This window comes from Scyliorhinus canicula, chromosome 19 (assembly GCF_902713615.1).
Source record: "Scyliorhinus canicula chromosome 19, sScyCan1.1, whole genome shotgun sequence".
NCBI classification, from domain to species: Eukaryota; Metazoa; Chordata; class Chondrichthyes; order Carcharhiniformes; family Scyliorhinidae; genus Scyliorhinus; species Scyliorhinus canicula.
The window spans coordinates 94,150,189-94,173,892 of record NC_052164.1 but is presented as its reverse complement, the minus strand read 5'-3'; the positions used below and the strand labels follow the sequence as shown (position 1 = coordinate 94,173,892).

General features: G+C 46.6%; 1 protein-coding gene across 2 annotated transcripts in view; it reads left to right on the top strand.

Annotated features, from left to right (window-relative positions):
* LOC119953952 (platelet-activating factor acetylhydrolase IB subunit alpha2-like) overlaps nt 1-13,494 on the top strand; it is a 32,231-nt gene extending 18,737 nt beyond the window's left edge. For both annotated transcript variants that reach the window (XM_038778666.1, XM_038778667.1), the window contains exons 4-6: nt 578-694; nt 4,969-5,091; nt 8,428-13,494. In XM_038778666.1, the coding sequence (XP_038634594.1) occupies nt 578-694; nt 4,969-5,091; nt 8,428-8,706 (519 nt within the window). In that variant the 3' untranslated portion in view covers nt 8,707-13,494. The remainder of the gene's footprint in view (nt 1-577; nt 695-4,968; nt 5,092-8,427) is intronic.
* The last annotated feature ends 10,210 nt before the right edge of the window (nt 13,495-23,704 follow it).

Below are 23,704 nucleotides of genomic sequence, written 5' to 3'. Positions count from 1 at the left end.
CCAATTCATTTTTCCAATTAAGGGGCAATTTAGTGTGGCCAATCCACCTAGCCTGCACATCTTTGGGTTGTGGGGGCGAAACCCACGCAGACACGGGGAGGATGTGCAAACTCCACACGGACAGTGACCCAGAGCCGGGATCGAACCTGGGACCTCGGCGCCATGAGGCAGCAGGGCTAACCCACTGCGCCACCGTGCTGCCCTTATTTGGACACTTAAGGGAAATTGAGCACGGCCAATCCACCTAACCTTTGGACTGTGGGAGGAAACCGGAGCACCCGGAGGAAACCCACGCAGACACGGGGAGAAAGTGCAAACTCTTAAATGGGAGACTCTTTATTTTGGGGGTAACTTACTTGCCTCTTAATAAATAAAAGAGATGCTAATGATGGTGACTGGTATAATTTTAACACTGAACACTTCTTTAAAAATTTGTTTAACTGTCCATCCCCAATTATTTCGAAGAACGCCATATCAGTTCAGGCTTAATCCTGCACTGTCTGTGTCTTCTGATGTCAGTTTAGCTTGATCAAAAAGCTAGCAGGATAACCGTGTATGATTCTGTTTGTTTGGGTAGATCTGGAGAGACCTGTTCTCACCGCTGCATGCACTTAACTTTGGGATTGGAGGAGATACCACAAGACATGTGCTATGGAGGCTAGAGAATGGAGAACTGGAAAACATCAAACCCAAGGTAACAGCAGAGAAACGCTTAGCGCCAATTCAAACCATCCATGTAGGCATGGACTTGTACTGAAGAGTTTGTGTCCCCTTTTGAGATGTATTTATGCATAAAAATTAGATTATTGAAGCTGTACACCTGCTATCGAATTGAAATAATTAATGGATGTGAAGTTTAACCTTTTTCGTTGTGCGTTTACTTATATAATTAAGACAAAGTTAAATGCTAGGAACGTGTAAAAATGCAAACTGTTTAGATGACATGGTCAAGGGCCAAGAAAGGGGCCATCTGGGATGGGCTAGGTACAGAGTGTAATTAAAGGGGCAGGAGTTAAGCGGGGAAGATGACGGATGGTAGAGGGGATTGGAGGCGCAAGCCTCCGGTAAGGTTGGTAACGTGGAACGTCCGGGGACTGAATGGGCCGGTTAAAAGGTCGTGGGTGTTCGTGCACCTCAGGAGCTTGAAAGCGGGGGACGTCTTTTTGCAGGAGACACACCTCCGCGTGAAGGACCAGGTTAGGTTAAGGAAGGGGTGGGTCGGGAAGGTTTTTCACTCGGGGTTTGATTTGAAATTGAGGGGTGTAGCGATTTTAATGAGCAAAAAAATGGGATTTGTGAGTGCGAAGGAGGTGAGGGATTTAGGTGGGAGATATGTGCTTGTGAGTGGGGTATTGGAGGGGGCATTGGTCGTGTTGGGAAATATGGATGCTCTAAATTGGGATGATGTGGGTTTTATGAGGGGGTTGCTGGAAGCAATCCCGGATTTGGCCACGTACCAGTTGATCATGGGAGGAGATTTTAACTGTGTCCTGGAGCCGAGGGTGGATAGATCGAGCCCCAGGTCGATGGATAGGGTGCGAAAGGCAAGGGAGCTGGGCAGTTTATGGAGAGGATGGGTATGGTGGATTCATGGCGCTTTCAGAACCCAGGGGGAAGGGAGTATTCCTTCTTTTCACACGTCTATAAGGTGTATTCGAGGATTGATTACTCTGTAGTGAGTCGGGAGATTTTGGTTGGGATGGAGGGGGCAGAGTATGCTGGGATAGTTATCTCGGACCATGCACCCCACTGGCTGGATATTCAGTTCAGTACGGGACGAGAGCAGAGGCCGGGGTGGAGGTTTGACTCTGGGTTGTTGGCGGATGGAGGTTTTTGTGATAAGGTGCGGTTGCCGATTAGGGATTATGTGGAGTTCAGTCAGAATGGGGAAGTGTCGGCGGGCATTTTTTGGGAAGCACTGAAGGCAGTGGTCCGGGGAGAAATTATCTAATTTACGGTTCATGCGAATAAGGAAAGAAGGGCGGAACATGACCGTCTAGTGAGCGAGATAGTGGAGGTGGACAGGGAATATTGGAGGGATTGGTGAAGAGGAAAAAGTTGGAGGGGCAATTTGACAGGCTGACAACGGGGAGGGCGGTAGGGCAACTGCGTAGGGCAAGAGGGGTGCAGTACGAGTATGGGGCGAAGGTGAGCCGCATGATGGCTCACCAGCTGCGGAGGCAGGCTGCATCCAGGGAAATATTGAGGATCCGGACTGGGAATGTGGTGTCAGAGCCAGGGGAGATAAATGAGGCATTTAGGGAGTATTACCAGGGACTTTATGAGGCAGACCCAGGAGGAGAGGAGAGGGACATGGGGTGGTTTCTGGACGAGCTGCAATTTCCCCAGGTGGAGGAAGCAAAGAGGCAGTTGTTGTAGGAGCCCCTGGGGCTGAGGGAGGCACTGGACAGTATCAGGGGTATGAAGTCGGGGAAGGCCCCTGGGCCGGATGGGTACCCGGCAGAATTTTATAAGGAATTTGCGGCGGACCTGGCACCACATCTGTTGGGGGCGTTTAATGAAGCACTGGAGAAGGGGGAGTTGCTGGAGACGATGAAGCAGGCAGTAATCACACTAATCCCAAAAAAAGGGACGGATCCAGTGGAATGTCGGATAGACCCATATCGCTATAGAACACGGATGTGAAAGTATTGGCCAAGTTGTTGGCGGGGAGGGTGGAGGATTGTGTCCCGGGGGTTTTTGCAGATCAAACAGGCTTCGTGAAGGGCAGGCAGCCCGCGAGTAATATAAGACAGCTGTTCAATGTGGTGATGAATCCGTCGAGAGCTCTCGTATCGGAGGTGGTGGTTTCCATGGATGCAGAGAAAAGATTTGATCGGGTGGAGTTCAAAGTCTTGGGAAGGTTTGGGCCGAGATTTGTGGCATGGGTGTGGTTGCTGTAAGTGGCGCCAAGGGCGAGGGTGAGGACGAATGATATGAGCTCACGAAGCTTTGACTTTCACAGGGGTACGAGGCAGGGGTGCCCGCTGTCGCCGCTGCTGTTTGCGCTGGCCATAGAGCTGTTGGCGATGGCTCTCAGGGGGTCAGCAGAGTGGCAGGGGATAACGAGGGGACAGAGGGAGCATCGGGTGTCGCTCTATGCCGATGACCTCTTGCACGTTTCGGATCCGTTGGAGAGTATGGGAAGGATTAATGGGCCTGTTGGGCAGGTTTGGAGGGTTCTCGGGATACAAACTGAATGTAGGGAAAAACGAGGTATTCCCGGTGAATGAGCTGGCACAGCGGGCTAATTTAGGGGGGATGCCATTTACGGTAGCTAGGGATAGGTTTCGGTACTTGGGGATTCAGGTAGCGAGGGAAAGGACGGGGCTCCATAAGTGGAACTTAACGAAGCTGGTGGAGGAGGCCAGGGAGGATCTTATGAAGTGGGATACACTGCACCTAACGCTGGCGGGGAGGGTCCAAGTGGTGAAAATGAATATTCTGCCGAGGTTCCTGTTTAGGCTCTCCTGATCTTTATACCAAAGGCCTTTTTTCGGAAAGTGGGCACAATCATCTCTGACTGTGTATGGGCAGGGAAGGTGCCGAGGGTGGGGAGGACCCTGCTGCAGAGGCAGCAGGGGGGGGGCAGCAGGGGGGGGTTGGCGTTGCCAAACATGCTTCATTATTATTGGGCGGCGAATGTGGACAAAATGCGGCGGTGGTGGGAAGGAGAAGGGGTAGAGTGGGTTAGGATGAAGGAGGAATCTTGTAAGGGGTCTGGTTTGAGTGCTATGGTGACGGCAGCATTGCCAATGGCTCTGAATAGGTATTCAGGGAGCCCAGTGGTGCAGGTCCACGGTGAAGATATGGAATCAGCTGAGGAGGCATTTTAGGGTGGAAGGGATGTCGGCGCTAACGCCGATGTGCGAGAATCATGGGTTTGAGCAGGGGGGGGGGATGGATAGTGTATACAGGAGGTGGAGGGAAGTGGGGTAGGTCAAGGTAAGGGATTTGTATTTGGAGAAAGGGTTCGCCAGCCTGGAGGAGCTAAGGGAGAGGATAGAGCTGCCGAGGGGTAGTTCAGGTATCTACAGGTTAGGGACTTTGCACGAAAGGTCTGGCAGTCCCTAGATTGCCGGGATACACCCTGCTGGAGCGACTGCTGCTTCCAGATGTGGAAGGGGAGGGAAGAATTGGGGATATATATAAGTGGCTGGGGGAGCAGGGAGGCGAGCGGTGGTGAAGATCAAGGAGAAATGGGAAGCGGAGTTGGGAATGAAGATCAATTGGGGAGTATGGAGTGAGGCACTGCGAAGGGTAAACTCTTGTGTAAGGCTGAGCCTGTTACAGTTTAAGGTGGTGCACAGGGTACATGTGACTCGGACGAGAATGAGTGGGTTCTTTCAGGGGGTAGCAGCTGAGTGTGAGAGGTGTGGGCGACGACCAGCAAATCATGCGCCACGTTTTCGGGTTGTGAAAAATTGGGAGGATTCTGGCCGGGAGTGTTCGCGGTCTTAGCCAGGATAGTGGAGGAGGGAGTGGACCCGGACCCTTTGATGGCGATATTTGGGGTCTCAGAGAAGCCAGAGCTCATGGAGAGGAGGAAGGCCGATGTCTTGGCCTTCGCCTCTCTGATTGCACGGCGATGAAGTTTGCTGGAGAGGCGGTCGGCATCGCCACCGGGGGTAGTGGCTTGGTTGGGTGACCTGTATGAATTCCTGCGGTTAGAGAAGATAAAGTGTGAGTTAAGGGGCTCAGCAGGGGAGTTTGAGAAAAGGTGGGGGATGTTTGTGACTGTATTTGAGGAGCTGTTCGTCGCGGGGGGCAGGGGGGTGTGGGGGTGGGTGATGGGGAGGCGGGGAGGCTGGGGGGGGGGGGGGGGGGTGAAAAAGGAGAAGAATCTGTACAAACTGTACAGTTGATTGTTGAGAAGAATGTTTCCCGGGGTGTTTATTTGCTGTAACCTCCTTTGATACAAGTTTGAATAAAATACGTTTATAAAGAAAAAATGCAAACTGTTTGTAGGTAATTGTCCTCTGGGTGGGGACCAACAATCACGAACACACAGCCGAGGAAGTAGTTGGCGGGATCGAGGCTATCGTCCAGCTTATTAACGTTCAGCAACCTCAGGCCAAAGTGGTGGTTTTGGTAAGAGTGGATTGCTTATTTTGTTTCTGCACACCAATTCCTCTTGTCTTTGGTATCCTTTCTGTGCGGGTGGAATCGTATCGCATTTGTTTGCTGTGTTACCGTCCTGCCCTAAAAGCTGATGACTTGGTCCGTCAGTGGCTTGCTCCACAAGATGGTAGAATAATTGCTCGTTCACCAATCACCAGCATGGTACGGCTTGAATTTGTAACGGAAGTATTTCCTCATAAAATGAGTCTCTGGATTATTTGGGAAAAAGCACAGAGCTAAAAATAACCGCTGCTATCTTGGAAAGATGGAAAATAATAGCAGAGGGTAGGTCATTCGGCCTTCGAGTCTGCTCCGCCATCTAATCTGATCATGGCTGAACCTCATGGCCCCCCACCCCCTCCCTGCCAGAGAAAACAACATCCCTGCATCCAGTCTGTTCTGCCCTAATTAGAACTTTGTTTGTTTCAATGAGCTCCCCCCTCATTCTTCTAAATTCTAATGGATACAGGCCTCGGCAACCCAATCTTTCCTTGTACGACAATCCTGCCTTCCCAGGGGACAGCCTGGTGAATCTTCGCCGTGCCACCTAGATGGCGAGTGTATCCTTTCCTGGCTAAAGAGGCAAAAAACTGCACACGATACTCCAGGTGTGTCTCAGCATGGCCCTGTACAGCCGCAGTAAAACATCCTGGCTCAAATCCTCTTGGAATGAAGGCCAACATACCATTTGCCGTCCTAACTGTTTGCTGCACCTGCATGCTTGCCTTCAGTGACTGGTGTACAAGGACACCCAGGTCTCTTTGTACATCGACATTTTCCAATCTATCACCATTGAAATAATACTCTGCCATTCTGTTTTGTTCTACCGAAGTAGATAACTTCACAATTATCCACGGTGTACTGCATCTGCCGTGTATTTTCCCACTCGTTCCACTTGTCAAAATCAGCTTGAAGCCTCGTAACGTCCTCACCACTCACATCCCCACCAAGTTTCCTGTTGTTAGCAAACTTCGAAATATTACATTTGGTTCCCTCATCCAAATAATTGATATACATTGTGAATAGCTGGAGCCCCGTGCATTGATCTCTGCAGTCACTGCCTGCCGCTCCGAAAAAGACCCATTTATTCCTACTGTTTGCTGTCTGCTAAGTAATCCTCGATCCCTGCCGCAGTATTACCCCCAATCCTATCTGCTTTAATTTTGCACACTGACCTCTTACGTGGAACTTTCAAAAATGTTGAAAAAAATCCAAATACACCACATCCACTGGTTCTCCCTCATCTATTCTGCTAGTTACGTCCTCAAATAAACTCCAGTAGGTTTTGTAAACATGATTTTCCTTTCATAAATCCATTTTGACTTTGTCTCATCCCATTGGTATTTTCTAAATGGCCTGTCATCGCATCCTTCATAACAGACTCTGGCATTTTCTCTCCTACCAATGTTAAACTAACCGGTCTGTAATTCCCTGTTATTTCCTTCCCTCCTTTTTTAAATAGTGGGGTTACACTTGCCAACTTCTAATCCGCCAGGACTGTTTCAGAATTTTTAAATTTTAGGGCGGCAGGCTGGCACAGTGGTTAGCACTGCTGCCTCACGGCGGCAGGAATCCGGGTTTGATTACAACCTCGGGTGAGCGTTTCTGTGGAGTTTGCATGTTCTCCCACGTCTGCGTGGGTTTCCTCCGGGTGCTCTGGTTCCCTCCCATATTCCAAAGATATGCAAGTTAGGTGGATTGGCCATGATCAATGCATGGAGATGGGGCAGGGAAAGTGAACTTGGGTAAAGTGCTCTTTCTGAGAGTTGGTGCAGTCTCGATGGTCTGAATGGCTTCCTTCTATTCTATGGAAGGTGATAACCAATACATCTGCTATTTCCATGGCCGCCTCCTTTACTACCCTCGGATGTAGATTATCTGGTCCAGGGGATTTAATCAGCTCTCAGTCCCATTAGTTTCTCCAACAATATTTTTAACAATACTAATTTGCTCAATTCCTCCACCTCACTGATTCTTCAGCATTTTAAAAATTGTTTGTGCCTTCCTTCGTGAAGACAGAGCTAAAGTAAATGCTTAATTCCTCTACCATTTCCTTATTCTCTATTATAAATTCTCATGTTTCTGACTGTAAGGGACCTACATTTGTCTTCACTAATCTTTTTCTTTTTGCATACTTATAGAAGCTTTTATAGTCTGCTTTTACCTTCCTTGCAAGTTTACTCTCATACTCTGGTTGAGCGTTAGCACCGTTGCTTCAAAGCTGCAGGGTCCCAGTTCGATTCCCGCTTGGGTCACTGTCTGTACGGAGTCTACACATTCTCCTCGTGTCTGCATTCCGGGTGCTCCGGTTTCCTCCCACAAGTCCGGAAAGACGTGCAGGTTAGGTGAATTGGACATTCTGAATTCTCCCTCTGTGTACCCGAACAGGCGCCGGAGTGTGGCGACTAGGGGCTTTTCACAGTAACTTCATTGCAGTGTTAATGTAAGCCGACTTGTGACAATAATAAAGATTATTATTACTCTATTGTTCCCCTCTTAATACATCTTTGTCGTCTTTTGCTGAATTCTAAACTGCTCCCAATCCTCAGGCTTGCCTCACAAATTCTTGTTTGGATCTAATGCTATGATTAATTTATTTTGTTAACGATGGTTGGGCCAATTTTCTGATTGGGTTTTTGCACCAGAAGTGGGTAGATCAGTCACCTTAGACTAGTATCTTGTAACCTTATGGTTATGGAACAGGAGTCCTGGGATCGTGTTAATCTTCAGTGCACCCTGTTTGCTGATTGCTTGGTAGTGCACAGGGAATTCAATAAGAAACAGAGTGTGACATGTTGCAGCACTGCCTGTGTACTGCCTCTTGGAGGGCAGGGACTTGCAGTCATCCAGGCAAACCCAGCCGTGCCACCTGATGCCTGGCACCTGCCCGCAGGGAAGGAAGGAAAAATCAGAAGAAACGCCATCTTGGGCCACACTGGATCCAGTGAGCCCCGAGATCAATTTTGTTGCCTTCTTGATTGACTTGAGATGGTACGTAGAGCACAGAGAGAAACAGGGGAATCGACCAATTACCTGAGGACCATCTTCACCCTGCTCCTGCCAGCCGTGAACCCATAGCACTGAATCATTTCACCCCTCGCTCCGCCACCTCCCTCACCTCAAGGTAGAATAGATTGAGCTTTGCTCGATATGTAACCCGTGAGCACTCAGAAGAGCACGTCTCAATCAATGAGCAAAAGATTTGCAAAAACAAAAACAAAATACATTGACTCCTTGTATTTCTCGCAAAAAAGGTGGATAATTTTGGTTGATCTTGTGTTTTACTTTGTGCTGCTTCCCCTTCAGGGTCTCCTGCCTCGCGGTGAGAAGCCCAATCCTTTGCGGGAGAAGAACACAGAGGTAAACCTGCTTTTGAAGAGGTCCCTCCTAAAGTTCCCAAACATGCAGTTCCTGAATGTTGACGCAGAGTTTGTGCATTCGGATGGCACCATCTCCCACCACGACATGTTCGACTACTTGCACCTCACCCAGATTGGCTACGCCAAGGTCTGCAAACCTGTCTATGATCTGCTCGTCCAGCTCCTGGAGGAGACACCCGAGGAGAAGCAAGCCACCCTGGCATGATTGGATCCACACCCTCAATATCACCACCCCTTTCAACTGGGATCTGACCAGCGCTACATATAGAATCCTGCAACACTCCTGCCTGGACTGCCTTGAGTAAAGGCACCTCGATTTGTTTCAATATTTGAAGTGCACGGTTACCTGTGAAGTGGAAGCTGTATGTTCCATAAGCAATACAGTCCAAGCATTAGGCTCCATCTGAAATGCACCATGCAGCTAATACACGCATCGTTCTGTTACTGCCATCAGGTACAATTAGGTCATTTATATTTAAACATAGTTGTGAGTGTCTGCGATAATTAGTCAGTGGGCTCCATACATTAGCGAAACATCAGATGCCCTCCCCATTGATTTTATCGCTGATTTGGAGTCTTGGGAATCCTTATTTACACCAAACTCTCTATCAGGCGTAGATGTAGCAGCCACAGAAGTTGAGAGTATTGCTAGTTGTCCAGTACAGAGATTCCCTTTTCCAACAAAAAAAATGCCGCACGTACAGATTTTTTCCCACCACTTGGGAGTACGTCTCCAGCACTTTGTAAATACTGCATTAGGGAGCTGTGGCGACCTCTGGTGGTAGGGAGAGTGTGTCGTACGTGTTGTCTTTTCACCATTTTGGGTTCCCCCCCCGCTGGTGAATCTGGTTGACCTGTTGCCTCCATTCTGACGTTGGGCGACTTTACGTTTCGGATTTGAAATTTTTAATATAACTCGCCACATTCGAATTGGGACGGCAAATTGTTTCCATGGTTACCCACCACCATGTCTGAGCAGAGAATCTTATTTTGCCAGTGATGATTTCTTCAACTGGAGTTGGTAACCCAGCACAGAGTGCTTCTAGAACAGAACACAAAGGGAGTCTTCATTCTGTTTTAATTCTTGTTTTATTCGATCTCTTTCCGCCCTTTTCTATGTTTTGTTTCACTGAACTTTGTACTCTTTGGAAGTACGGTAATGAACCGTACCCGTCTTGATGTCTTTGTGACGATACTTTACCTTCATAACATTATTTACCTCCGAACCAGAGCTGTGGCTGCTGCTTTGCCGTTGAGGGCTGCCATTCCTTATGTAAAGTTTCCCATTCACTCCCCTCCTATGACATATCTTTAACCGCCACATAATGAAGGTCAGGGTACAAATTCCTGATAACGTCCACCTAATCTTTAGAGTCCTATAACTATTGCAACAGTGACTTGGTGCAGACAATTATTTAAGCATTGAACGGCACACCAAAGAAATGTGAATCATTTCCAGTAATTGAATGGGAGTGGGGTTCGGGTAGCGCAATGGAAGGTTGGACATGGCCGTTGACCTTTACTTTCCCGCTGAATGGACGCAGTTGTGTTGTATCCTCTGCAACCTGGACTCTGGGTCATGACACCGGACGCTGAATAGGACCAGCCTTTGCTGGCTTGTGACCAGGTTCAGTGTGACACCAGTGTCACAAGGGAAGGAACATAGTTTAACAACACCCTGCTGGATATCTAGTACCACCCAGTGTGTATGGGATTGTTTCTATAACTTTCCCTGCTGAGGGAAGCTTAGAAGTAAGTCAATGAAGGGAAATTCTGTGCGAGGGCGTTGCATATTCTGGAAGGCACTTACTTGTCAGGAGCAGCTTATCTTTTATTTGGAGCAATTTTGAAAGTTTTTCAAGTTTGGGTAACTTAACGCCATTCGTCTCGATTCCACGTGGGAAAATGTATTTGAAGCAGGGGAAATCGGTGCCTTGTTTCAGATTACCATCTGCACCACACTTCTAGCATTAGCCAAAGAGCAAGTAGTGGCAGTGCGTGAAGGCAAGTGAGAGAGAGGGGTCCCTACACAGATCGGCAATTAAGTAGAGATGAGTAGGCGAGAGTTGAACCTGTGTCTTTCTATTGCATGCCAAAGGCCCTAACAGACAGGATTCTTACTGCACCCAAATTTTACTTTGTAGGAACTTTTATCATGCTATACCACTGACCTCTTGTTTGAACTCTCTACTTGTACCCTCAATTGTGCCTTTAATGGTCAGTCAGCCACACACATTATGGCAGCCACATCATCTCATTCACTGGAGAGTAAAATACGAATCCAGCGAAATCTGAAGTAACAATTGTATTGCTCTTTACTGCGCTAAACAATTTTATTAATCTGTTAGCTACTGGTTTGTCTTCAACTATCAACACTAATTCAGTACTATTTAATGACTTGTGTCTCAATGATTTAGCCAGTCCCTCTTCACGCCATTTATTTAGCTCAGTGCTTGCCCTTGATATGCCAAATGCAACCCAGCAACATCCATGTTCAATGTGATTGAGGCACCACGATGGGGGTGGTCACCCGGGGAACATGAGAGCAGATCTTAGAACAAAGTTGGAGGAGAAAAGTAACCAAAGTACTGGGGCTTCCCCAGCCTCAGTACATTCAAGCTAGGGACCTTCTTGTCAATTGAAGTGTCAAGAAAAATGTGCTCCACACCAGTCGTCTCGTTTTGCTTAAATTTTGGGAAAATTCTTGAATTCTACATTTAAGTCCTGCGCAGTGTATTGTCCTTTTCAACATGAACAACAGCTGTTTGGAACTTGACAGGGGATCCATGACCCTAATATGCCGCACGGAGTGAATTGCAGGATTCTATATGCTGCTGCAATGATGCAACTCAAAATCTAGCTACATCGTTCCATATTGAAATGTACACGTCATCAAGTATTAGCACTGGCTGCTTACTCCATTAATGCTGCACAAATAGATACCTGTCTGCATTCTGAAACGCCTGCAGTAATGATGTGCTGAAATTACCTGTTTGCCCAGCCACCTGGATTTCACACACTGCCCAGGAGCCTTTTTATTACTGTAACTTTTCTTAAAAATTCTTTGGTGTTTCCAGCCCCTTTTTACGTTCGTAGTTTGACTTGTTTGGCCCAATCTTGTGAGTTGCGATTAATGAAGGTGATGCCATTCGCACATCTGTGCCGTTGCCTGTCAGTGGGTAGTCGCTGTGGAGTTCCACATCTCTGGGGATGTTTACAGGCTGACAGAGTGCATGGGACTGAACTCGGCACAGCAATGACTCGCTGCAAACTGGTTCCAGTGCAAACGGGGCTGTGTCAGAGAATGGTTGAAAGGGAATTTCTACTGGAAGACTGTAAAGCTGGTCAAGTCCAAACACAGTTTGTCCAATGTGTTTCAGAGTGGATCAGAATTTATAAAAAGTAGGATTGGATGGGAACAATACATTTTAGATTCTGTGGTTGGAATAAGCATGGTAAGAGTTTACACATGCTGCACAGTGAATACATACATAAAAAGCTCTAGTTCCACAAGGCATGTAAAGTTAGTTCTGTATGTAAACAGGAGAGTAAATCTTGGTGAATGATCCCTTTCAATAAATAAATCTTTGGTTAGATATAAGCCCTGTGAGTTTCTTGGGGCCAGTAACAGTGTACCAGATTTCAATGGCCTGAATCACTGGGACATCTTTTAACTCTTCAAGTCATTGTGAGCTCGTGATTTTCCTTTGTGCGTGTAAAATGTATGCAGTGCAACTTAAAATGCTGTCTTGTAATGTTTGAGAACACGCCTAGTGGAGAAGGTCATACGGAAGAATTATGGTCTGCGATGACATTTACCCAAAATTCTAAGGAGAAAATTATGTAACAACTTGCTTGCTTAGCCAAATTGGGAGTATTTCAGCTGAACAGCTACGGGACACTAAAGAACAAGAGAGGGTAATTTAGTTCTATTTCCCATTTCGATTCATTTTTCGGACTGGCCAATAGATGTGAAGGCTCAGGCTTATAGTCTTCCTGAGGGATTGACATATGCATTGAATCAATTCTTGACTGTGTAAGTTGAACTTGGGTGAGTGGTATTTAACGTAGTGGATGCCTGTATCTTATGCACACCTTCTGCATCGAATGTACCTGGAAACACTTTTTAAAAGTGTATATACCATTTCTGCTTTGCCTGCCACGTTAACAGGTTAAACCAGCCATGGGAAACTGCAACGCCTTTCATTGAAGCAGCTAAAAATCTGTCTTTGTACCCACCGTAAATCCTGCAGTTTAAGTTGTTAGAGTTTCCCCACGTGTGACTGATTCTGCTGCCTCTCCTCAATCTAGCACAGCCAAACAGTAACCGAGGCGTCGTGTGGAATGCTAGCCGCTGGCTAGGTTAAGATGATGCGGCAAATAAGTCTGTGCTCAATATATGGATGAATGTATGATTCTCCATTTTTAAAAAAAACATTGTGTAAAAGCTATGTTTCTACTCTGGTCATTTCATTAAGCAGTTCTGTACTCCCAAAGGCATCTACCTATATTCCCCCTCACACCCTATATTGAAATTTCATACATTTTTAAAAAGATATGTTATAGAGGGGTTCCTGGAACAGGGAGCCACAATGTGTTGACTGTCGGCACACTACATGTACTGAGAAATAAATCGAAAGGCTTTTTTTTGGAAAATGTTTCCTGCATTCTCCTATTTTACTACCCATATACTTGGCATGTATGATCTCAGTGTAAGATTATGCTTCCAGAAACACATTGTATAGTAATGCTTGATAAAATTCTGTGCGGTAGCCAAATACTTGTCTGTTACATGTAAGATTGAAGAAAGCATACAGTACTGTTTACTTGTTGTTTGAATGACTTGCTGAATGGTAGTGTATATGCTATTTAAAACAAAAAAGAATGTGTAGCTGTTATCAGACATCTGACAGCAGTGGTGTGTTGTGCTTAAATGTACTGTAATTTATGCTTTAATGTACTGTAATATTAAAACGAGAAAGGTTAAAACTTTGCATTTTTTTTGGTAGAAAACTTCTGTTTGCTGCAGGAAATTTTCTTCTCGAAATTTTGTAGCGATGCTGAATAATGTTGTATAAGGCTCAACATCATCTATGTTTAATGCCCTGCAATGTGGCTTTGATGTACCGTCCCGAGGTGCTTTCATAGGAGTCTTGCAAACAAATACAACACCAAACCACATCACGGCGACATCCCTGATGACCGAAAGCTTGGGCAGGGAGGTAGGTTTTAAGAAGTGTCTTAAAGATGGAATACAGAGGGGTTTAGGGAGAGAATTCCAGAGCTTGGCACCTGGGCAGCTGCAGAGATGGAGTGATCACAATTGGGAATGCACAAATGACCAGTATTATAATAATAATCTTTATTGTTACAAGTAGGCTTACATTAACACTGCAATGAAGTTACTGTGGAAATCCCCAAGTCGCCACATTCCGGCGCCTGTTCAGGTACACGGAGGGAGAATTCAGAATGTCCAATTCACCTAACAGCACGTCTTTCAGGACTTGTGGGAGGAAAGCGGAGCACCCGGAGGAAACTCACGCAGACACAGGAAGAGCGTGCAGTCTCTGCACAGACAGTGACCCAAGCTGCGAATTGAACCTGGGACCTTGGCGCTGTGAAGCAACAGTGCTACCATGCCACCCAAACTGGAGGAGTACAGGTATTTTGGAGTGTTGTGGGGCTGGGGGAGGTAACAGAGGGAGGGGCAAGGCCATGAGGGGATTCGTAAACAAAACGGAGAAGTTTAAAATCAAGACGTCGCTCGAATGGGAGCCAACTTACATCGGTGAGCACAGGGATATAGGCGAATGGAACTTGCTGTGGGTTACATGGACAGCAGAGTTTTGGGTAACCTCAAAGTTTATAGAGGATAGTAAGAAGTCTTACAACACCAGGTTAAAGTCCAACAGGTTTGATTTGAATCACTAGATTTTGGAGCACTGCTCCTTTCACAGTTGAACAAAGAGGTAAGTTCTAGAAATATATATATATATAGATAAAGTCAAAAATGTGAGACGATACTTTGAATAGGTGTCTTTTCATGTAATTAAGTCTTTACAGGTCCAGACGGAGCCCCTGGAGAGAGGGATAATCACAGGTTAAAGAGGTGTGAATTGTCTCAAGCCAGGACAGTTTGCAAGTCCAGGCCAGATGGTGGGTGGTGAATGTAATGCGACATGAATCCAAGGTCCCGGTTGAGGCTGTACTCAGCGTGCGGAACTTTTAAAAAGAACCATTTTTATTCATTTTCACTTTCTCCCGAATTTACACCCACCAAAAATAAACAATAATCAGCAACAGATATGTCAATCCCCATAACAATAACAACGATCCCATCCTCCCACCAACCCACAAACATCAGCCTGCATGTTTACATAAACAAATGACAAAAAGGAATCGGGGATTACCCATAGTCATCCTTAATATACACAGACCCCCCCCCCCCCAACTAATGTTCAATGTTATCCAGTTCTTGAAAGTGCATAATAAGTAATGCCCGTGACTTGTAGAACCCCTCCGAGCTTCCCCTCAGTTCAAACTTAACCTTCTCAAGGGTCAAGTAATCCAACAGGTTCCCCCACCACGCCAGGGCACAGGGTGGAGAGGCTGCTCTCCATCCCAGCAGGATCCGCCTTCGGGCGATCAACGAGATGAAGGCTACGATATCTGCCTCCGCACCCGTTTCCAACCCCGGCTGGTCCGACACCCCGAATATGGCCTCCCGGGGGCCCGGGTCCAGTTCCACGTGCACCACCTTGGAAACTACCCGAAAAACCTCCCTCCAGTAATCCTCTAGCTTTGGACAGGACCAAAACATATGAACGTGATTAGCGCCCCCCCCCCCCCCCTCAATCTTCTACTCCTTCAAAGAATCGGCTCATCCTCACCCTCGTGAGATGTGCTCTGTGAAATGAAAAAATGAAATGAAAATTGCTTATTGTCACAAGTAGGCTTCAAATGAAGTTACTGTAAAAAGCCCGTGGTCGCCACATTCCGGCGCCTGTTCGGGGAGGCTGGTACAGGAATTGAACCATGCTGCTGGCCTGCCTTGGTCTGCTTTCAAAGCCAGTGATTTAGCCCAGTGTGCTAAACCAGCCTCTGTATACCACCTTCAGCTGTATAAGCCCCAACCTCACACATGAGGTGGAGGCACATTAAAGAAGCCATCCCCTATGGACAAGCCCTCCGTATACACAGGATCTGCTCAGACAAGGAGGAGCGCAACAGACACCTACAGATGCTGAAAGATGCCCTCGTACGAACGGGATATGGCGCTCGACTCATTGATCGACAGTTCCACCGCGCCACAGCAAAAAACCGCACCGACCTCCTCAGAAGACAAACACGGGACACCACTGACAGAGTACCCTTCGTCGTCCAGTACTTTCCTGGGGCGGAGAAACTACGACATCTTCTTCGCAGCCTCCAACACATCATCAGCGAGGATGGACATCTTGCCAAGGTCATCCCCACACCCCCACTACTGGCCTTCAAACAACCGCGCAACCTCAAACAAACCATTGTTTGCAGCAAATTACCCAGCCTTCAGAACAGCAACCACAACACCACAAAACCCTGCCAGGGTAATCTCTGCAAGACATGCCAGATCATCGACATGGACACCACCATTACACGTGGAAACACCACCCACCAGGTACGCGGTGCATACTCGTGCGACTCGACCAATGTAGTCTACCTCATACGCTGCAGGAAAGGATGTCCCGAAGCGTGGTACATTGGCGAGACCATGCAGACACTGCGACAACGAATAAACGGGCATCGTGCGACTATCAACAGGCAGGACTGTTCCCTTCCAGTTGGGGAACATTTCAGCAGTCAAGGACATTCAGCCTCTGATCTCCGGGTCAGCATTCTACAAGGAGGCCTTCAGGAGACGCGACAACGCAAAATTGCTGAGCAAAAACTTATAGCTAAGTTCCGCACGCATGAATGCGGACTCAACCGGGATCTGGGATTCATGTCGCATTACATTCGGCCCCCACCAACAAGCCTGGACTTGCAGAGGCCTACCGACTGAACTGGCTTGGGACAATTCACACCTCTTTAACCTGGAGTTACCTCTCTCTCTGCATCTTTGATGATTTGATTGCCTGCAGGTGCTCGCATTCCGGGGCATCTCTGACTGTGTCTATATAAACATTTCTGGAACAAGCCTTTCCATTCACCTGAAGAAGGAGCCGTGCTCCGAAAGCTCGTGTTTGAAACAAACCTGTTGGACTTTAACCTGGTGTTGTAAGACTTCTTACTGTGCATATTTTTAAGACAGGTAATAGATTCTTGATAAACAAGGGAGTGGAAGGTAGATAGGAGATTGAATGGCAGAATGGGCTTGATCGGCCAAGTGGCCTACTTCTCCTAATTCATGTGTTTGAAACCGACAGACATCAAAACCCAACATTTTAAATAAGGAAGAAATTTAAAACGCAAAGTGCTGACACTCAAACCACCCCTGTTCAAGGTGAAATCACCCCATCTCTGGCTTGCTTCGACTACCTCGAAATGTGTCAAAAGTTTCATGAGATGAAAGATCAGAATGTGATTACTTGTTCTACAACAATAACTTTTGGGAATTCCTGTTGGGAATATACAGACAGGAGATTTTTAAGATCTGGTTTTGCCAAGCCAGACACAGAGTGTCATGTGGAAAAACTGCTTAAAGGACCAGTAAGCAATCTCTCACAAGTTAAGAACCCCCCCCCCCCCCCCCCATCTCTACAGTATGAAAATCCAACACAAGAAATAGTGACAGTCCATCAGAAGCCCATCAATTTCTGGAAAATAGATCACAGAGTAAAAAGTAGGAAACTGCCTCCAACAAAGTGTAGTTACCTAGACTTCAATTCTACTCCAGGTGTTTAAAGGGAAACACCTAACTTCAAACAACCGCAACATTCAACAAGGCCAAGCAAAGGCATTAATCATATATATTTTTAACATTTCTTGGACTCTAACTTTTCTTACTTTTGTCATTTGTGTGTGTGTATGTGTCGTCACACCTTTTATTATTTTACCTCAAGTTTAACAGCTGATAAATTTACTCTTTCTTTGATTCAAGAAAACCTGGTTTGGTTGGATCCTTATTGAAAGGGGGCAGCACGGTAGCACAGTGGTTAGCACAGTTGCTTCACAGTTCCAGAGGCCCAGGTTCGATTCCCGGCTTGGGTCACTGTCTGTGCGGAGTCTGCAGGTTCTCCCCGTGTGTGCGTGGGTTTCCTCCGGGTGCTCCGGTTTCCTCCCACAGTCCAAAGATGCACAGATTAGGTGGATTGGCCATGCTCAATTGCCCTTAGTGGGGTTACGGGGATAGGGTTGAAGTGTGGATTTGGGTAGGGTGCTCTTTCCAAGGGCAGACGCGGTGGGCCGAATGGCCTCCTTCAGCACTGTAAATTCTATGATTCTATGAAAAATTAAATACATTTGGATTGGAAAAGACATCTACGGGGAGAAGAAATTAAAAAACCTTTGTCGCGACCAACCGAGGAGACTGAATGAAGGGTAGGCAGCTCGGCTCTTTCCACTTCACCTAACTATAACCGTGGTTTAAAGGCCATTGACAGCCAGGCTACACAGTGGGTGACTGACTACCTTCTAGGGAAGACAGGAGTAAATGCTAATATTTTGATTGGGTGCAGGAGGCAAACACATTCTGCATTGTTCCTGTCCACTGCTGCTGCCAGCAGAGCTGCCTCCTCTCCTTCCGTTCAACTTACTCTTTCCCCACAGGTAAGCATCCTCCATGGACTGGAAAACTCAATTATGTGTTTATGTGTTTTTTAAACATTCATTCTCAGCAACTGGACTTCAGGGGAAAGGCTGCCATTCAGTGCTCTGGAAAAGTGGTGTTGCAATCCACGCCGTGCTTTGTAGCAATCTAGTGCAGCTTCAAAGTTTGTGAGATCATTTCTTAATGTAGTTAAGTACCAACCAAATTGCTATAAGCTAGACTCATGAAGAGGCAAAGCCAGATAAAGTTTCTATTTGCAAATTAGTTGGGTTTTTCCAATCCGACAGATTTGAAATCACTTTTACAGAAATCATCTTTTCATAAAACCGAGTTTAAATTCTCAAGTTGTGGTGGTGGGATTTGAAGTTATGTCTTGCTAGATTATTGAACTGGATAACTCCTCCAAGAACAGCCACAACACAAAAGAACCCGGATAACACTGCAAAATAGGAACCTGTAGAGATTACATGAATGCCTAATTGTGAAGAACAGTTGAGGAACCGAATGCAATACCTGAGGGACTTAAGTGGTGTAAACAAGTGATTTTAATACAGCCTGCACTTCAGCTGATTTAAGTCATCTGATTGTTTTTCCGACTCCAATCTAGTTCTGGAGCTACTTTCCCCCACATGTAGCAGATTGTGCGACCGGGAAAAGCCAGGTACAGGAGCATTTCTGCTACTGCAGCTGGGAAGGCTTTGCTCATCGTCATGCCATCAGCCTGCTCCCAATGACAGCTGACATAGGGTTATATAAATTGTGTGTGTGTGTGTGTGCAGTGGCGCAGATACCCCAGGGAGGCCGGGTTGCTGTGGCAACGTGCACTTTCCTCCTCCAGCTGCACCGATCGTGCGTCGCTCTCAGTGCCCCCCCCGGGGGAGATGGTGGGGTTGTGGTAATGCCACTGGACTAGTAAACCAGAGGCCCAGGCTAATGCCTTGGGACAGGGGTTCAAACCCCACCGTGGCAGTTGGTGGAATTTAAATTCAATGAATAAATTCACCTAATTAATAAAAGAGAAATCTGGAATATAATGTAATGGTGTAATGGTGACCATGAAACTATTGTCAGTTGTCATAAAAACCCATCTGGTTCACTGAAGTCTCTTTCGGGAAGGAAATCTGCCGTCCTTACCTGGTCTGGCCTACATGTGACTTCAGGTCCACAGCAATGTGGTTGACTCTCAAATACCCTCTGAAACGGAGGGTAATTAGGAATGGGCAATAAATGCTGACCCAGCCAGCCCATTCCATGATTTTTTAAAAAATCATTTGTATGTCAATCAGTTCATTTCATCGTCAAAATTAAAAATAATTGATCTCTTTTCCTTCTTCTTCATGGTCCAACATTCTGCACCATAACTGACACCAATTCTTTAAGGTGTTTATATTTAGCAGTGCAGCACGGTGGCGCAGTGGTTAGCACTGCTGCCTCACGGCGCCGAGGTCCCAGGTTCGAACCCAGCTCTGGGTCACCGTCTGTGTGGAATTTGCACATTCTCCCCGTGTTTGCATGGGTTTCGCCCCCACAACCCAAAGATGCGCAGGATAGGTGGATTGGCCACGCCAAATTGCCCCTTAAATGGAAAAAATGAATTGGGTCCTCTAAATTTATGCTTAAAGAAAGGAGTTTACATTTAGTCATTTTCCAAATATTAGTTTGTTCAATCATTGCTTGACTGGTTATTCCAATTCTGCATCAAACTTATTTATTGATATTATATTGATTGTTTAAATTAATGTAAAGGCGGTGACTATTTCTTATAATAATAATCTTATTAGTGTCACAAGTAGACTTACATTAACACTGCAATGAAGTTACTGTGAAAATCCCCCAGTCGCCACATTCCGGCGCCTGTTTGGGTACACGGAGGGAGAATTCAGAATGCCCAATTCACCTAACAAGCACGTCTTTCACTTCTCTGTCCTCACTGTCGACAACCACAGAATGCTTTGAAGGTTATGGGTAATATAAATATTTATATCATTACCAAAGAGGGGGGATTTGACTTAATGCGGTAACAGGACCATCTCCCTCATCAGTGATGCCAGTAAAATAATATTGAACATCTTGCATATAGAATGAAAAATAGACGGAACGAGGAGATACCGAAGAACGAGCAAGCTACAAAAGTGAAAGCGGAAATCAGGGACCAACGTTTCAATTTGAAAATATAAATTATAAGCACTTCAGAATGAAGCAATTACAGAGCAGCACCGAGAAGGTGCTACACTGTTCAATGCACCATATTTCAGCGAAGGTGATGTTCCATCTGTCCTCTCAGATTGGTGTAAAAGATTTATTGAATAGAACGTCAGGGTTCATAGAACAGTGCACACGGAGAGGCCATTCAGCCCATCGAGTCTGCCCCGACCCTCTGAAAGAGCATTCTACATAGGAGCGCTCCCCTGCAATCCTGTAACCCCACTTAACCGTTGGACACTAAGGGGCAATTTATCATGGCCCATCCACCTCACCTGCACATCTTTGGACTGTGTGAGCAATCCGGAGCACCCGGAGGAAACCCACGCAGACACGAGGAGAACGTACAAACTCCACACAATCACCTGGGGCCGGAATCAAACTGGGTCCCTGGTGCTGTGAGGCAACAGTGCTAACCACTGTGCCACATCTTCGGGGCACTACTTTGAAGACGAGCAGGGAAGACCTCCCAGTGTCCTGGCCAATATTTACCCTTTAATCAACATCATAAAAACAGACCGTCTGGTTGTTATTACTAAAGTTAAAAAGAGCTCATATTTTCTCTCTCTATCTTTTGTGCGGTTCAACATTCTGCACCTTAAGTGTCAGCAGGAAACACCAATGGTTCAGCATTTTGCAGAAACAAAATACTGAGGCTCTTGGAAATGTAAAACCGAAACACAAAATACTGGAACTACTCAGCAGGTCGGGTAACATCTTTGGGTTCTCCCTCTGTGGATGCTGTCAGACCTGCTGAATCTTTCCGGCATTTCCGGGGTTCGTTCCATAATCACACTTGCGTTTGTGGGAGCTTCCTGTGCCCAAATTGGCTGCTGTGTTTACTACATTATAAAACTGACTACAGTATGTGTCAAGAAACCTTTATCTCTGCAGACAGTGGATACAAAAGTGGGGACGATGTGAGGATTTGCAATTGAGACGGCATGCTCCATTGTTCAACACATGTTCCTCCAGAAGAAATCATTTGGTTTGTTGTTCCCCTACCACGGAACATCACGAGGTCGTGCATCCGTCACCTAACCATACCTCAATCTCAAAAGTTTTTGATATGTTAAAAATCATGACACATAGATGCTATACGTTCCGTGATGCAGCATCATCCCGTTACCCTGAAGTCTTGATAAATAGTAATGACTGCATGTCTTTGGAATAAAGTAACTTCAGAAAAATACATCAATGAAAGATATTTCCGCATCTGCTCCTTTTCACGTTTCTCAGTTCAAAGCCGTTCACGTAGAATGAACAATTTGTGTCGGTACAATAATAAATTTGGGTCTACCATTGATTTCTAGTCAGATTATGTGCTGCCAGCCATTCCCTTAAGCAGTCAAATCACTTGTACCTTACAGATAATCACTCCCACTGCCATATATCTACTGGAGTCACGTGGTGGTTGGACCTGATACTTTGCACTGAATCTCTGTGACTTATGCACACGTACTTCTTCAGTTTCTCAGATGCTTTGTAAACTGCTTGATTCCACGTCAGCCAAAATCCATCGGGCACAGAATAAGGTCAGACAAACTTGGTGCAATCAGTGTAACTTCTGACAACATTCTATCACTAAAAATAAATAACATGCAAGCGACAGTCTATTTAAAAAAAAATTCATTTACAGGATGTGGACGCCGCTGGTTGGGCCCAGCATTTATTGCCCATCCTTAGTCGCCCTTCAGAAGGTGGTGGGTGAGCTGCCTTCTTGAACCGCTGCAGCCCCTGCGGTGTAGGTACACCCACTGTGCTGTTAGGGAGGGAATACCAGGATTTTGTCCCAGCCACAGTGATGGAACGGCGATATATTTCCAAGTCAGGGTGGTGAGTGATGTGGAGGGAAACATCCAGGTGGGGGTGTTCCCAGCTATCTGCTGCTCTTGTCCTTCTAGTTGGCAGCAAACAAACAGCAAAAGAAAAACAAACAAAGCAACAATCCCAAAAAACAGCCCCATCAATATACAGGCTGATACATCAATTTATACATTCCAAAAATAAATTAACAAAACCAAGAAAAAACAAATCCAACTAAATGCCCCCCACAATGTTCAATGGCAACAAGTTCCCTAAAGTGCAGGATAAACAATCCCCATGAATTGTAGAATCCCTCCTTTGCCCCCCCCCCCCCCCCGCACCCCAGCTCAGATTACACCTTCTCTGGGATCCTTCTCCGGGGTCAAGAATTCCAGTAGGTCCCCCCGCCATGTCAAGGCAAAGGGTGGAGAAGCTAATCTCCATCCCAACAGGACCCCCCTCCGGGCTATCAGCGAGGCGAAGGTTAAAACATCCGTTCCTGTACCCGCCTGCAGCTCTGGCCGGTCCGCCACCCCGAAAATGGCCTCTAGGGGAGCTGGTTCCGAGTCCACATGCAGTATGCAGTACCCCCGAGACGATGCTAAAGACCTCCGTCTAATACCTCTCCAGCTTTGGGCAGGATCAAAACATATGTACATGGTTTGAGGTGCCCTTCCCACACTGCTCACAGATATCCTCCACTCCCTCAAAAAACCGTCTCATCCTCGCCCTCGTGAAGTGCGCCCAATGCATGACCTCCAGTTGTATCAGCACCAATCTCACGCATGAGGTTGAAGCATTCACCCTTCGCAGCACCTCACACCACAGACCTTCTTCCATTACCTCCCCCAAGTCTTTTTCCCACTTGGTCTTAATCCCTTCCATGAACACCCTATCCACCTCCAGAACCTTTCTGTAAATCCCCTTCGTCCAACAATGAGAGGGCCGCTTCCATCGGGAGGCTCAAAAAGTCCTTTCTTACAAAGTCTCGGAGCTGCAGGTACCTAAACCCTTCCCCTTGCACCAGTCTGTACTTTTCCACCAACCTCGCAAAACGTCCCGCAAGAACAGGTCTTTTATTACCTTGATCCCCCTCCCCTCCCATTTCCGAAGCTTCCCGTCCAACCTCCCCGGCTCAAACCTATGATTCCCCCTAATCGGCATCTCCCTTGACCCAGCCCCCAGCTTAAAATGCTGCCTTAACTGCCTCCAAATCTTCAGCATTGCCACCACCACCGGCCTCCCAGAGTATTTACCCGATGCCATCGGATGTGGGCACCGTTGTCAGCGCCCTCAACCCCGACCCCCTGCACAAACCTTCCTCCAACCTAACCCACTGGGACTACCCCCCTGCCCCCCCACCATGGCCCAACCTTCTCCTTGTTCGCCGCCCAATAATAATATAAGAAATTTCATGCTGCCTCCTCAAACATCCCCACCATCATTG